At 50.5% G+C, this 16,195-nt stretch overlaps 1 protein-coding gene and 1 long non-coding RNA gene across 10 annotated transcripts in view; one reads left to right on the top strand and one right to left on the bottom strand.

The window, feature by feature from the left end:
- Positions 1-114: 114 nt before the first annotated feature.
- On the bottom strand, positions 115-4,857 carry LOC134298595 (uncharacterized). The gene is made up of 2 exons (XR_010005703.1): positions 4,625-4,857; positions 115-2,943 (listed from the first exon to the last, which is right to left on the bottom strand). It is a non-coding gene; the product is annotated as an uncharacterized LOC134298595 (long non-coding RNA).
- A 26-nt stretch (positions 4,858-4,883) lies between these two features.
- The window catches only part of scrib (scribble planar cell polarity protein), a 92,164-nt gene continuing 80,852 nt past the window's right edge, over positions 4,884-16,195 (top strand). For 6 of the 9 annotated variants that reach the window (XM_062979301.1, XM_062979303.1, XM_062979299.1 and 3 more), the window contains exon 1: positions 4,890-5,179. In XM_062979301.1, the coding sequence (XP_062835371.1) occupies positions 5,018-5,179 (162 nt within the window). In that variant the 5' untranslated portion in view covers positions 4,890-5,017. Of the gene's footprint in view, positions 5,180-16,195 lie in introns of all 9 variants that reach the window. The other 3 variants (XM_062979305.1, XM_062979304.1, XM_062979307.1) reach the window with 2 other exon arrangements.

The raw sequence follows: 16,195 nt of genomic DNA, 5'->3' as shown, positions 1-16,195 counted from the left end.
ATACAAACAGGATACTTATAGTTGAGCATTCAGCTTACAGCATGCAGAGCGTGTATTTTGTATGGTGGCTGTAAAGAATTTAGAGCTTAGGAAGCAAGGATGCAGAGTTCAATCTTTAAAGTTGCAAAATGTTTATTTACAAAAATATTAACTACATTTCTTAATAGTAAAGAACTGGGTCTGAGCTACTTTCTTAACTCCATCTCTTCTAGGGTTCAAAAGAGGGAAAAATCTCCAATCACTACATCTCTCCTGATACACACAAGCAGAGAGGTCTCAATACACTAAGATGGAACAAGCAGAAGTCAGAAACAAAGGCATGCACTTGTAAAGTATGAATTCCACATAACCAATCAGAATGAGAGTAGAAAGAGAGAAACCAACAAATAGACACATGCCAGCTGTCATTCAAGCAATTTCTATGCTAACTGTTCCTCATTGAAGACGGCAGACTTGAGCAGTGTGGGATTGAATTCCAACACATAACCCAGTTCAAAGCAGATATTGTGGGATTTTCTGCCTTGGTATTCTGAGATCTAGGGCTGTGTGGAAGGGCCCTGAGAGTTCGGTCCCCTGTGGAAAGGTCCAGAGGGCGGGTGGCCCCTTCCGTTTGCACTGCCTTGGATCTGCGGAGGAATAGAGCCCTGGCCAAGTTCACCGGCGAATAAGTTGGCTGGTGGGCCAGGTCCTGGGTGTGAATAATCTCCCCTCTGTGGTGAGACTCTGGTGCTCTGCAAGGGCTGTCTGTTCTCCCAGGTGGAAGATGCGGTGCTTCTTACAAAAAATAGATCAGGGAGTTTCTATGTCACACTATGCAGCCTGGGTGGGGACCACGGGTGGGATCTGAAGCTGGTGGTGGCTTCAGGGCAGTAAGTGTTTCTCCCAGGCATGGGCCGTGCATTGGGGGCTCTGCTCCTAGTGCTGGGCTGCAAGGGCCCCAAACAACCCCCTAAATATGGGGCTCGGGTGGCAGAAAGGCAGCAATGCCCAACACTGAAGAGTGCCTCACTGTGGTGGGCTGCAGGACTAGGGTTAGCTCATTTAAAGCCAGGATGCATAAGCTTAACATCTCATACGGGAAGAGACTTCTGGAAATGGGAGGATGAGAGAATAACAAAGCAATGCTTAATGGAGCAATATAAGCGGGGAGGGTGGGCTCAATACTGGCTGGCCCTCCTCCATCAGTATTTTGATGGGTCATCAACAACCCTATTGCAGTTGGACAAGAAGGCGATTAGAGATAAAATCTTTGAGATGGATACACAGGGTTTCACTACTTGGTGTCCTCTACTAAAGAGTAACCAATATTGTCAACAATACCTTCAAGGTTGTTGAAGGCTTTCATGGCCGGGATCACAGGGTTGTTGTATGTTTTCCGGGCTGTATGGCCATGTTCCAGAAACGTCAGGAGAGAATACTTCTGGAACATGACCATACAGCCCGGAAAACACAATAACCCAATACCTTCAAGACTTAACATCTGTAGCCCTTAGAAAAGCATTTGCAGCCCTGCGTGTTACATTGCCCTTTGTATAATGACCCTAGAAACAATCTTCTGGGATCCCTTTGTGAAGAATGGCAACAGCCCACACTTATCTGTTACTTGGTAGCAGATTATTCAAAAAATATAACATTAAAAGGTAGCCACATTTGCAGTCACAGCCCAAAAAAGTCTGAGCTAAATTAGTAAACTCCACAGCAGAGGATAGAAATGGAAATGGAGAGAGTTTGGTATGATACAAATCAGACATTATTATCAGGTCACTGCTGCAATTTCAAAGAGCTAGTATATAGAATAAGTTTTAATGTTTATATGTAGTGGAAAGTGCTTATTGTACTTTGAAAAAGTGTATATTATTTGCTATCATGGCCTATGGCTGGTACAATAAACCATTCATTCATTCATAGGGTTAGACCAGGCATGGGCAAACTTCAGCCCTCCCTTCAGGTGTTTGAGCTTCAACCCCCACAATTCCTAAGAGATGATATATTATTATTATTTTATATTTTATTATTAAAATTATTTTGATTATATATTACTTTTTAATATTTTTATCATTATTATATTGTATTACGATTATTATTACCAGCTGTTAGGAATGGTGGGAGTTGGAAGTCCCAAACTCCTGGAGGGAGGGAGCGAGGAGGGCCCAAGCTGCCCAGGCCTGCATTGAGCCAAGATCTACGGAGGCCGGGACGGAAACAAACCTCAAGCCGGACCTTCCTTCCTTGAATGTATTGTTGAAGGCTTTCATGGCCAGAATCATTGGGATGCTGTGAGTCTTTCGGGCTGCCTGGCCATGTTCCAGAAGCTTTCTCTCCTGAGGCAGGCATCCATAGAGGTCGTGAGGTCTGTTGGAAACTAGGCAAGTGGAGTTAATATACCTGTGTAATAATGTCCAGGGTGCGAGAAAGAAGTCAAGTCTGTTTGAGGCAAGTGAATCATGCAGTTGACCACCTTGATGAGCATTGAATGGCCTTGTAGCTGCATAGCCTGGCAGCTTCCTGCCTGGGGGAATCCTTTTTTGGGAGGTGTTAGCTGGCCCTGGTTGATTCCTGTCTGGAATACCCTTGCTTTTTGAGTATTGCTCTTTATTTACTGTCCTGATTTTGGAGTTGTTTAAATACTGGGAGCCAGACTGTGTTCATGTTCATGGTCTCCTCCTTTCTGTTGAAATTCCCCACCTGCATCTTGTGGATTTCGGTGGCTTCTCTGCGTCACTTGACATGGTGGTTGTGAGAGTGGTCCAGCCTTTCTGTCTTCTCAAATAATAATATTCTGTGCCCGGGTGGGTTCCTCACATGCTCTGCTTTGGCTGACGTCTCTGGCTGAACTCGTCTGCTGTGCCTTTCCTGTTCCTTGATTCATGTTTGGGAACATGGCTGCCTTTGGGGCCCCTTTGGAGACTTCTTGTCCACAGCTGCATGGGGTACGGTAGACTCCTGCATTATTATAATACAGTAGAGTCTCACTTATCCATGACTTGCTTATCCAAGGTTCTGGATTATCCAATGCATTTTTATAATAATAACTAGCTGTGCCCGGCCACGCGTTGCTGGGGCAAAGTGGTGGTGGTATTGGTTAAAAATTGTGTAATTTTTATTTGACGTTATTTGTATTTTTTTTATAAATTCTATTATAAGTTATCTTTTTATTATATTTTATTATTTTCTTGTATTATTTTTAGTTATTTTCTGTTATAGTATTTTATTGTATTAATTTTTTAGTGTTTTTAATTATTTTTAGTGTTTTTTATTATTTTTTATTGGGTTGCTAGGAGACCAAGTTGGAGGAGCTTAGCCTTCTAACTGGCAGAAATTGGATAAAAGCAATTATTCCTCTCTTTCTAATTAGGACTTTATTTTTCTTTTCTTTTTGTTGTATCAACCTAGAGCCGTGGATGATGGGTTGTGTTGTCAAATTTAGAGGTTGGGGGGCCTGTAGTTTTGTTATTTTGTGGGTCGCCGTGATGCCATCACTCTTTTATATATATAATAATAATTTTATTTTTATACCCTGCCACCATCTCCCCAGAGGGACTCGGGGCGGCTCACAGATATAAAAGAAGTATACAGTGGTATCAAATACAAAAAACACACAAATAAAATTAAAACGCTTAAAATAAAATCACAATCATTATAAACACATGATAAAACACAGCAATAAAATCATACAATGGACTGGGCAAAGTGCACTGAGTGAAACTTGTAAACATGAAGGAAGTTAAGGTGCTTTAAGATCATGGGGAGAACCTTAAACTGGGGTGAACTTTGTGGCCATGTCGAGGAGTTAACCAACAGGTACAACTGGGCAGAAGCCTTTTTTTGTAAATGTTTTCAATATATCGTGATATTTTGGTGCTTAATTCATAAATACAGTAATTACAACATAACATTACTGCATATTGAACTACTTTTTCTGTCAAATTTGTTGTCTAACATGATGTTTTAGTGCTTAATTTGTAAAATCATACCCTAATTTGATGTTTAATAGGCTTTTCCTTAATCCCTCCTTACTATGCAAGATATTCGCTTATCCATGGTCCTGCCGGCCTGTTTAGCTTGGATAAGTGAGACTCTACTGTACTTGTTAATATTTTTATTATTGTATAATAATATTTTTTTTCGTGTCAAGAGCAACTTGAGTCGCTTCTGGAGTGAGAGAACTGGCCGTCTGCAAGGACGTTGCCCAGGAGACATTGCCCGGATGTTTTGATGTTTTTACCATCCTTGTGGGAGGAGGCTTCTCTCATGTCCCCACATGGGGAGCTGGAGCTGAGAGAGGGAGCTCATCCGCGCTCTCCCCGGGTGGGATTCGAACCTGGCAGCCTTCAGGTCAGCAACCCAACCTTCAAGTCACGAGGCTTTTATCCCCTAGGCCACCGGAGGCTCCGTATAACATGATGTTTTGGTGCTTAATTTGTGAAATCATAACCTAATACGGTGTTTAATAGGCTTTTCCTTAATCCCTCCTTATTATCCAAGATGTTCGCTTATCCAAGGTTCTGCCGGCTCGTTTAGCTTGGATAAGTGAGACTCTACTGTACTTTTTAATATTTCCATTATTGTATAATAATAATAATAATAATAATAATAATAATAATAATAATAATAATAATAATACCGGCTGTTGGGAACTGTGCCTGCCCTGAGCCACGATCTACGGAGGCCGGGACGGACACAGGCGGGCCTTTCTCGCTCGCTGGCTTGCTTCCTTCCGGCGTGTAGGGGGCGCAAAGAGGAAGCGCGTGCTTGGTGGTTTTCCGGCGCGGGGCCTGCCGGGAGCGGTAGTCTTCCTGTGGCGGGCGGGGCGGCGCTTTCCCGGCGGGCCTTGCGGGCGAGAGGCGAGGAGGGGAAGGGAGGGAAGGCTGAGGCGGGCGGGCGGGCTGAGGCGGGCGGGCGGGCGCCTTCCTTCCTTCCTTCCTCGTTCTCCTCAGGCCTCGCCTCCCTCCCTCCCTCGCTCGCTCGCTCGCTCGCTCCCCGCTTCCCTGCCCGCGCGAGGGGCGAGGCGGGGAGGATGCTGCGGTGCATGCCGCCCCTGTGGCGGTGCAACCGGCAGGTGGAGGCGCTGGACCGGCGGCACTGCTCGCTCCAGGCCGTGCCCGACGACGTCTTCCGCTACAGCCGCTCCCTCGAGGAGCTCCTCCTCGACGCCAACCAGCTCCGGGAGCTGCCCAAGGCAAGGCCCCGCCGGGAACGGGAGAGGGAGGGAAAGAGAGAAGGGAGCACAACAAAGGACAGGCAGGGCCGCCCTTGGTCCGCCCGAGAGAGAGACCCCTCCAAGCCAGGACCCCTCCTCCTACCCCCATCCAAGCTCCCCCCACAGATGCCCGCACTGCCCCTGCTTAGCCATCCTAATCATACATCATAGAATCATAGAGTTGGGAGGGACCCCAAAGGACATCTAGGCCAACCCCCTTATTCTGCCAGGCAGGATAAGCACCATCAAAGCAACCCCGGCAGGTGGCCACCCGGCCTCTGCTTCAAAGCCTCCAGAGAGGGAGATACATGCATGGATAGAATCATAGGGTTGGAAGGGACCCCCAAAGGCCATCTAGGCCAACCCCCTCATTCTGCCAGGCAGGACAAGCACCATCAGAGCTCCCCCGGCAGGTGGCCACCCGGCCTCTGCTTCAAAGCCTCCAGAGAAGGAGATACATGCATGGATAGAATCATAGGGTTGGAAGGGACCCCCAAAGGCCATCTAGGCCAACCCCCTCATTCTGCCAGGCAGGACAAGCACCATCAGAGCTCCCCCGGCAGGTGGCCACCCGGCCTCTGCTTCAAAGCCTCCAGAGAAGGAGATACATGCATGGATAGAATCATAGGGTTGGAAGGGACCCCCAAAGGCCATCTAGGCCAACCCCCTCATTCTGCCAGGCAGGACAAGCACCATCAGAGCTCCCCCGGCAGGTGGCCACCCGGCCTCTGCTTCAAAGCCTCCAGAGAAGGAGATACATGCATGGATAGAATCATAGGGTTGGAAGGGACCCCCAAAGGCCATCTAGGCCAACCCCCTCATTCTGCCAGGCAGGACAAGCACCATCAGAGCTCCCCCGGCAGGTGGCCACCCGGCCTCTGCTTCAAAGCCTCCAGAGAAGGAGATACATGCATGGATAGAATCATAGGGTTGGAAGGGACCCCCAAAGGACATCTAGGCCAACCCCCTCATTCTGCCAGGCAGGACAAGCACCATCAGAGCTCCCCCGGCAGGTGGCCACCCGGCCTCTGCTTCAAAGCCTCCAGAGAAGGAGATACATGCATGGATAGAATCATAGGGTTGGAAGGGACCCCCAAAGGCCATCTAGGCCAACCCCCTCATTCTGCCAGGCAGGATAAGCACCATCAGAGCTCCCCCGGCAGGTGGCCACCCGGCCTCTGCTTCAAAGCCTCCAGAGAAGGAGATACATGCATGGATAGAATCATAGGGTTGGAAGGGACCCCCAAAGGACATCTAGGCCAACCCCCTCATTCTGCCAGGCAGGACAAGCACCATCAGAGCTCCCCCGGCAGGTGGCCACCCGGCCTCTGCTTCAAAGCCTCCAGAGAAGGAGATACATGCATGGATAGAATCATAGGGTTGGAAGGGACCCCCAAAGGACATCTAGGCCAACCCCCTCATTCTGCCAGGCAGGACAAGCACCATCAGAGCTCCCCCGGCAGGTGGCCACCCGGCCTCTGCTTCAAAGCCTCCAGAGAAGGAGATACATGCATGGATAGAATCATAGGGTTGGAAGGGACCCCCAAAGGCCATCTAGGCCAACCCCCTCATTCTGCCAGGCAGGACAAGCACCATCAGAGCTCCCCCGGCAGGTGGCCACCCGGCCTCTGCTTCAAAGCCTCCAGAGAAGGAGATACATGCATGGATAGAATCATAGGGTTGGAAGGGACCCCCAAAGGACATCTAGGCCAACCCCCTCATTCTGCCAGGCAGGATAAGCACCATCAGAGCTCCCCCGGCAGGTGGCCACCCGGCCTCTGCTTCAAAGCCTCCAGAGAAGGAGATACATGCATGGATAGAATCATAGGGTTGGAAGGGACCCCCAAAGGCCATCTAGGCCAACCCCCTCATTCTGCCAGGCAGGACAAGCACCATCAGAGCTCCCCCGGCAGGTGGCCACCCGGCCTCTGCTTCAAAGCCTCCAGAGAAGGAGATACATGCATGGATAGAATCATAGGGTTGGAAGGGACCCCCAAAGGCCATCTAGGCCAACCCCCTCATTCTGCCAGGCAGGACAAGCACCATCAGAGCTCCCCCGGCAGGTGGCCACCCGGCCTCTGCTTCAAAGCCTCCAGAGAAGGAGATACATGCATGGATAGAATCATAGGGTTGGAAGGGACCCCCAAAGGCCATCTAGGCCAACCCCCTCATTCTGCCAGGCAGGACAAGCACCATCAGAGCTCCCCCGGCAGGTGGCCACCCGGCCTCTGCTTCAAAGCCTCCAGAGAAGGAGATACATGCATGGATAGAATCATAGGGTTGGAAGGGACCCCCAAAGGCCATCTAGGCCAACCCCCTCATTCTGCCAGGCAGGACAAGCACCATCAGAGCTCCCCCGGCAGGTGGCCACCCGGCCTCTGCTTCAAAGCCTCCAGAGAAGGAGATACATGCATGGATAGAATCATAGGGTTGGAAGGGACCCCCAAAGGACATCTAGGCCAACCCCCTCATTCTGCCAGGCAGGACAAGCACCATCAGAGCTCCCCCGGCAGGTGGCCACCCGGCCTCTGCTTCAAAGCCTCCAGAGAAGGAGATACATGCATGGATAGAATCATAGGGTTGGAAGGGACCCCCAAAGGCCATCTAGGCCAACCCCCTCATTCTGCCAGGCAGGATAAGCACCATCAGAGCTCCCCCGGCAGGTGGCCACCCGGCCTCTGCTTCAAAGCCTCCAGAGAAGGAGATACATGCATGGATAGAATCATAGGGTTGGAAGGGACCCCCAAAGGACATCTAGGCCAACCCCCTCATTCTGCCAGGCAGGACAAGCACCATCAGAGCTCCCCCGGCAGGTGGCCACCCGGCCTCTGCTTCAAAGCCTCCAGAGAAGGAGATACATGCATGGATAGAATCATAGGGTTGGAAGGGACCCCCAAAGGCCATCTAGGCCAACCCCCTCATTCTGCCAGGCAGGACAAGCACCATCAGAGCTCCCCCGGCAGGTGGCCACCCGGCCTCTGCTTCAAAGCCTCCAGAGAAGGAGATACATGCATGGATAGAATCATAGGGTTGGAAGGGACCCCCAAAGGCCATCTAGGCCAACCCCCTCATTCTGCCAGGCAGGATAAGCACCATCAGAGCTCCCCCGGCAGGTGGCCACCCGGCCTCTGCTTCAAAGCCTCCAGAGAAGGAGATACATGCATGGATAGAATCATAGGGTTGGAAGGGACCCCCAAAGGACATCTAGGCCAACCCCCTCATTCTGCCAGGCAGGATAAGCACCATCAGAGCTCCCCCGGCAGGTGGCCACCCGGCCTCTGCTTCAAAGCCTCCAGAGAAGGAGATACATGCATGGATAGAATCATAGGGTTGGAAGGGACCCCCAAAGGCCATCTAGGCCAACCCCCTCATTCTGCCAGGCAGGATAAGCACCATCAGAGCTCCCCCGGCAGGTGGCCACCCGGCCTCTGCTTCAAAGCCTCCAGAGAAGGAGATACATGCATGGATAGAATCATAGGGTTGGAAGGGACCCCCAAAGGACATCTAGGCCAACCCCCTCATTCTGCCAGGCAGGACAAGCACCATCAGAGCTCCCCCGGCAGGTGGCCACCCGGCCTCTGCTTCAAAGCCTCCAGAGAAGGAGATACATGCATGGATAGAATCATAGGGTTGGAAGGGACCCCCAAAGGCCATCTAGGCCAACCCCCTCATTCTGCCAGGCAGGACAAGCACCATCAGAGCTCCCCCGGCAGGTGGCCACCCGGCCTCTGCTTCAAAGCCTCCAGAGAAGGAGATACATGCATGGATAGAATCATAGGGTTGGAAGGGACCCCCAAAGGACATCTAGGCCAACCCCCTCATTCTGCCAGGCAGGACAAGCACCATCAGAGCTCCCCCGGCAGGTGGCCACCCGGCCTCTGCTTCAAAGCCTCCAGAGAAGGAGATACATGCATGGATAGAATCATAGGGTTGGAAGGGACCCCCAAAGGCCATCTAGGCCAACCCCCTCATTCTGCCAGGCAGGACAAGCACCATCAGAGCTCCCCCGGCAGGTGGCCACCCGGCCTCTGCTTCAAAGCCTCCAGAGAAGGAGATACATGCATGGATAGAATCATAGGGTTGGAAGGGACCCCCAAAGGCCATCTAGGCCAACCCCCTCATTCTGCCAGGCAGGACAAGCACCATCAGAGCTCCCCCGGCAGGTGGCCACCCGGCCTCTGCTTCAAAGCCTCCAGAGAAGGAGATACATGCATGGATAGAATCATAGGGTTGGAAGGGACCCCCAAAGGACATCTAGGCCAACCCCCTCATTCTGCCAGGCAGGATAAGCACCATCAGAGCTCCCCCGGCAGGTGGCCACCCGGCCTCTGCTTCAAAGCCTCCAGAGAAGGAGATACATGCATGGATAGAATCATAGGGTTGGAAGGGACCCCCAAAGGCCATCTAGGCCAACCCCCTCATTCTGCCAGGCAGGATAAGCACCATCAGAGCTCCCCCGGCAGGTGGCCACCCGGCCTCTGCTTCAAAGCCTCCAGAGAAGGAGATACATGCATGGATAGAATCATAGGGTTGGAAGGGACCCCCAAAGGACATCTAGGCCAACCCCCTCATTCTGCCAGGCAGGACAAGCACCATCAGAGCTCCCCCGGCAGGTGGCCACCCGGCCTCTGCTTCAAAGCCTCCAGAGAAGGAGATACATGCATGGATAGAATCATAGGGTTGGAAGGGACCCCCAAAGGCCATCTAGGCCAACCCCCTCATTCTGCCAGGCAGGACAAGCACCATCAGAGCTCCCCCGGCAGGTGGCCACCCGGCCTCTGCTTCAAAGCCTCCAGAGAAGGAGATACATGCATGGATAGAATCATAGGGTTGGAAGGGACCCCCAAAGGACATCTAGGCCAACCCCCTCATTCTGCCAGGCAGGACAAGCACCATCAGAGCTCCCCCGGCAGGTGGCCACCCGGCCTCTGCTTCAAAGCCTCCAGAGAAGGAGATACATGCATGGATAGAATCATAGGGTTGGAAGGGACCCCCAAAGGCCATCTAGGCCAACCCCCTCATTCTGCCAGGCAGGACAAGCACCATCAGAGCTCCCCCGGCAGGTGGCCACCCGGCCTCTGCTTCAAAGCCTCCAGAGAAGGAGATACATGCATGGATAGAATCATAGGGTTGGAAGGGACCCCCAAAGGCCATCTAGGCCAACCCCCTCATTCTGCCAGGCAGGACAAGCACCATCAGAGCTCCCCCGGCAGGTGGCCACCCGGCCTCTGCTTCAAAGCCTCCAGAGAAGGAGATACATGCATGGATAGAATCATAGGGTTGGAAGGGACCCCCAAAGGCCATCTAGGCCAACCCCCTCATTCTGCCAGGCAGGACAAGCACCATCAGAGCTCCCCCGGCAGGTGGCCACCCGGCCTCTGCTTCAAAGCCTCCAGAGAAGGAGATACATGCATGGATAGAATCATAGGGTTGGAAGGGACCCCCAAAGGACATCTAGGCCAACCCCCTCATTCTGCCAGGCAGGACAAGCACCATCAGAGCTCCCCCGGCAGGTGGCCACCCGGCCTCTGCTTCAAAGCCTCCAGAGAAGGAGATACATGCATGGATAGAATCATAGGGTTGGAAGGGACCCCCAAAGGCCATCTAGGCCAACCCCCTCATTCTGCCAGGCAGGACAAGCACCATCAGAGCTCCCCCGGCAGGTGGCCACCCGGCCTCTGCTTCAAAGCCTCCAGAGAAGGAGATACATGCATGGATAGAATCATAGGGTTGGAAGGGACCCCCAAAGGCCATCTAGGCCAACCCCCTCATTCTGCCAGGCAGGACAAGCACCATCAGAGCTCCCCCGGCAGGTGGCCACCCGGCCTCTGCTTCAAAGCCTCCAGAGAAGGAGATACATGCATGGATAGAATCATAGGGTTGGAAGGGACCCCCAAAGGCCATCTAGGCCAACCCCCTCATTCTGCCAGGCAGGACAAGCACCATCAGAGCTCCCCCGGCAGGTGGCCACCCGGCCTCTGCTTCAAAGCCTCCAGAGAAGGAGATACATGCATGGATAGAATCATAGGGTTGGAAGGGACCCCCAAAGGACATCTAGGCCAACCCCCTCATTCTGCCAGGCAGGACAAGCACCATCAGAGCTCCCCCGGCAGGTGGCCACCCGGCCTCTGCTTCAAAGCCTCCAGAGAAGGAGATACATGCATGGATAGAATCATAGGGTTGGAAGGGACCCCCAAAGGACATCTAGGCCAACCCCCTCATTCTGCCAGGCAGGACAAGCACCATCAGAGCTCCCCCGGCAGGTGGCCACCCGGCCTCTGCTTCAAAGCCTCCAGAGAAGGAGATACATGCATGGATAGAATCATAGGGTTGGAAGGGACCCCCAAAGGACATCTAGGCCAACCCCCTCATTCTGCCAGGCAGGACAAGCACCATCAGAGCTCCCCCGGCAGGTGGCCACCCGGCCTCTGCTTCAAAGCCTCCAGAGAAGGAGATACATGCATGGATAGAATCATAGGGTTGGAAGGGACCCCCAAAGGCCATCTAGGCCAACCCCCTCATTCTGCCAGGCAGGACAAGCACCATCAGAGCTCCCCCGGCAGGTGGCCACCCGGCCTCTGCTTCAAAGCCTCCAGAGAAGGAGATACATGCATGGATAGAATCATAGGGTTGGAAGGGACCCCCAAAGGCCATCTAGGCCAACCCCCTCATTCTGCCAGGCAGGACAAGCACCATCAGAGCTCCCCCGGCAGGTGGCCACCCGGCCTCTGCTTCAAAGCCTCCAGAGAAGGAGATACATGCATGGATAGAATCATAGGGTTGGAAGGGACCCCCAAAGGACATCTAGGCCAACCCCCTCATTCTGCCAGGCAGGACAAGCACCATCAGAGCTCCCCCGGCAGGTGGCCACCCGGCCTCTGCTTCAAAGCCTCCAGAGAAGGAGATACATGCATGGATAGAATCATAGGGTTGGAAGGGACCCCCAAAGGCCATCTAGGCCAACCCCCTCATTCTGCCAGGCAGGACAAGCACCATCAGAGCTCCCCCGGCAGGTGGCCACCCGGCCTCTGCTTCAAAGCCTCCAGAGAAGGAGATACATGCATGGATAGAATCATAGGGTTGGAAGGGACCCCCAAAGGACATCTAGGCCAACCCCCTCATTCTGCCAGGCAGGACAAGCACCATCAGAGCTCCCCCGGCAGGTGGCCACCCGGCCTCTGCTTCAAAGCCTCCAGAGAGGGAGATACATGCATGGATAGAATCATAGGGTTGGAAGGGACCCCCAAAGGACATCTAGGCCAACCCCCTCATTCTGCCAGGCAGGACAAGCACCATCAGAGCTCCCCCGGCAGGTGGCCACCCGGCCTCTGCTTCAAAGCCTCCAGAGAAGGAGATACATGCATGGATAGAATCATAGGGTTGGAAGGGACCCCCAAAGGCCATCTAGGCCAACCCCCTCATTCTGCCAGGCAGGACAAGCACCATCAGAGCTCCCCCGGCAGGTGGCCACCCGGCCTCTGCTTCAAAGCCTCCAGAGAAGGAGATACATGCATGGATAGAATCATAGGGTTGGAAGGGACCCCCAAAGGCCATCTAGGCCAACCCCCTCATTCTGCCAGGCAGGACAAGCACCATCAGAGCTCCCCCGGCAGGTGGCCACCCGGCCTCTGCTTCAAAGCCTCCAGAGAGGGAGATACATGCATGGATAGAATCATAGGGTTGGAAGGGACCCCCAAAGGACATCTAGGCCAAACCCCCTGCCAGGCAGGAAAGGCACCATGGAAGCACCCCAAACAGGTGGTCACCCACCTTAATAATAGACTCCTTGTTCAAATAATAATACGGCAGAGTCTCACTTATCCAACATTCGCTTATCCAACATTCTGGATTATCCAACACATTTTTGTAGTCAATGTTTTCAATACATCGTGATATTTTGGTGCTAAATTCGTAAATACATTAATTACTACATAGCAGTATTGCGTATTGAACTACTTTTTCTGCCAAATTTGTTGTATAACATGATGTTTGGTGCTTAATTTGTAAAATCATAACCTAATTTGATGTTTAATAGGCTTTTCCATGATCCCTCCTTATTATCCAACATATTCACTTATCCAACGTTCTGCCAGCCCTTTTATGTTGGATAAGTGAGACTCTATTGTACATTCAAACTCCTAGCTTGAATAATAAATAAATAAATAAAGCACCCTTCTTTCTACCTTCATGTCAGAAAGGCACCATCAAGGCACTCCCCACAGATAGCCATCCAGCCCCTGCTTCGCAGTCATAATAATAGATCATGGAATAATAGAGTTGGAAGAGACCCCAAAGGCCATCTAGTCCAACCATCTCCAGACAAGGAAAGCACCATCAAAGTACCCCCAACAGATGGCCATCCAGCCTAATAATAGACTCCTCATTCAAATAACAATAATAATAATAAATTCAAACTCCTTGTTTGAATAATAATAAATAATAATAAATAATGCATCCTTCTTTCTGCCTTCATGCCAGAAAGACACCATCAAAGCACTCTCCACTGATGGCCATCCAGCCCCTGCTTAGCAATCATAATACCGTGTTTCCCCGAAAATAAGACAGTGTCTTATATTAATTTTTGCTCCCAAAGATGTGCTAGGTCTTATTTTCAGGGGATGTCTTATTTTTCCATGAAGAAGAATTCACATTTATTGTTGAACAAAAAAAATGAACATTTATTATATACTGTACAGTAGTTGTCATCACAAACCAGCATAACCAGACAAACTGTGAATCCTATCAAGAATTTCTTGTTACTACCATTATTTCCATGTACAACTGGTATGTACATTTACCAATCCTGAATGCTCCGGTGTTCTGTTTGGCAGGCGCTGGGCATGCTTCCAAACAAAAACATTGCTAGGTCTTACTTTCGGGGGAGCCCTTATATTTAGCAATTCAGCAAAATTTCTACTAGGTCTTATTTTTCGGGGATGTCTTATTTTCGGGGAAACAGGGTAGATCATAGAATAATAGAGTTGGAAGAGACCCCAAAGGCCATCTAATCCAACCCCCTTCTGCCAGGCAGGAAAAGCACCATCAAAGCCCCCCCTCCCCCCCGGACATATGGCCATCCAACCTAATAATACACTCCTCTTTCGAGTAATAATAATAATAATGATTATAATAAATCTTTATTTATATCCCGCTTTTCTCCCACGAAGAGACCCAAAGTGGCTTCCAGCATATTAAACCCAATCAAAACACACATATAAATATATGAAATGGTCAATAGACGTAAATAGGCATTTTTAAAATGATATACACTAAGGTGGAGTTTTTGTCAGATCATATTGCACTTTGCAACTATTCCAGCTTGGAATAGTTGGAAGGCTCTTCCTCCAGGTGTTAGGAGTTGTGGGAGTTGGAGACTAAAACTCCTGGGGGGGGGGGGCAAGTCGGCCCACGCCAACAGAAAGGACCCCAAAGAGGGCCATCCAGTCCAACCCCTTTTTGCCACCATGCAAGAAAAGCCCAGTCAGCTTTGGGAGAGTATCATTTCAGCTGTACTTTAGGGCTCTGTATTTTGTAAATGTAAGCATTATAAACAATGTGTTGTCAGAGACTTTCATGTTGTGTAGTTTCCGGGTTGTACGGCCAATGCGTTCCAGCAGCGTTTGCTCCTGGTGTTTTGCCTGCATCAGTAGCTGAAGGCATCTTCAGAGGATCTGATGACGGTCAAGCGAGAGATACATACCCTGGACATCCCACAGGAATATATCTACACTCCACTTGCTTGGCTGCCATCTGATCCCCTGAAGATGCCCGTAGCTACAGATGCAGGCAAAACACCTTAAGGAGAAAATGTTGCTGGAAGACATTGGTCATACCACGCGACACCCCAATCATAAACAGAGTTGGTTTGGCTTTGGATTTTAGGAATAGCCCCTTGAGAAATGCATATGACCTTTTGACCGTCAGGGAGGACACCTGGGTCTTTCTATGTGGGAGCAATATTGCTCCCATCGTCCAGCGTCCGTTGGGTCACAGGGCTCTCGCTCTGGAGCTGGGTGAACTATGCCTCCCACTGAAGTGCCACAGAAATCTCCCACAGACAGGCAGACAACCACATTTTCATTTTAGTGATAGACAGACAGAGAGAGAGATGTATCATGACACAAAAGATTTAATTGCTTTTTCAAAACGTTTTTGCATGCCATGATTGCTGTCAGTCACCTTGAGTCCCTATATCAGGAGAAAGGGGGGGGGGTCAAGATAAAGTAAATACAGTAGAGTCTTACTTATCCAACATTCACTTATCCAACATTCTGGATTATCCAACGCACTCTGCCTTTTAGTAGTCAATGTTTGTGTAGTCGGTGTTTTCAATACATTGTGATGTTTTGGTGCTAAATTTGTAAATACAGTAATTACTACATAGCATTACTGCGTATTGAACTACTTTTTCTGTCAAATTTGTTGTCTAACATGATGTTTTGGTGCTTAATTTGTAAAAATCATAACCTAATTTGATGTTTAATAGGCTTCTCCTTAATATCCAACATATTCGCTTATCCAATGTATTTATAATATTTATACTCTGCCCTTCTCACCCCGAAGGGGACTCAGGGCGGATCGCAGAACATACATACACGGCAAACATTCAGTGCCGTTTATACACTGACAAGACAAGACAGACAATTGTACATAGATAAAGGAATATAAGCTTTTCCCATCTTTGGCGTTTTGGAGGCTTGTTTTCAGTGCGTTGCTCCATCCTCCTGCCGAAGAGTTTTGCTCACAAACTTCCTCCTTGATCTTAATTGCTGGCATTTTTCTGACCTTTCTGTATGCCTTTAAAACACCTCCCCGCTTTTTCAGCAGTATCTATTTATTTACTTGCTTTTTGCTTTCGAACTTCTAGGTAGGTGGAAGCTGGGCTAATGGCCAGGAGCTCACCCTGACCCAAGCTTCAAACAAGATTTATTGCAACTCATGGTTTAATCTTCTGTGCTAAAACCTGGCCCACGCGAGCGGCCAGAGGTAAACACT

This window comes from Anolis carolinensis, chromosome 4, assembly GCF_035594765.1.
Source record: "Anolis carolinensis isolate JA03-04 chromosome 4, rAnoCar3.1.pri, whole genome shotgun sequence".
In the NCBI taxonomy this organism is placed as follows: domain Eukaryota; kingdom Metazoa; phylum Chordata; class Lepidosauria; order Squamata; family Dactyloidae; genus Anolis; species Anolis carolinensis.
Note: the sequence above shows the minus strand (reverse complement) of the source record. Positions and strands in the feature narration are given on the sequence as shown.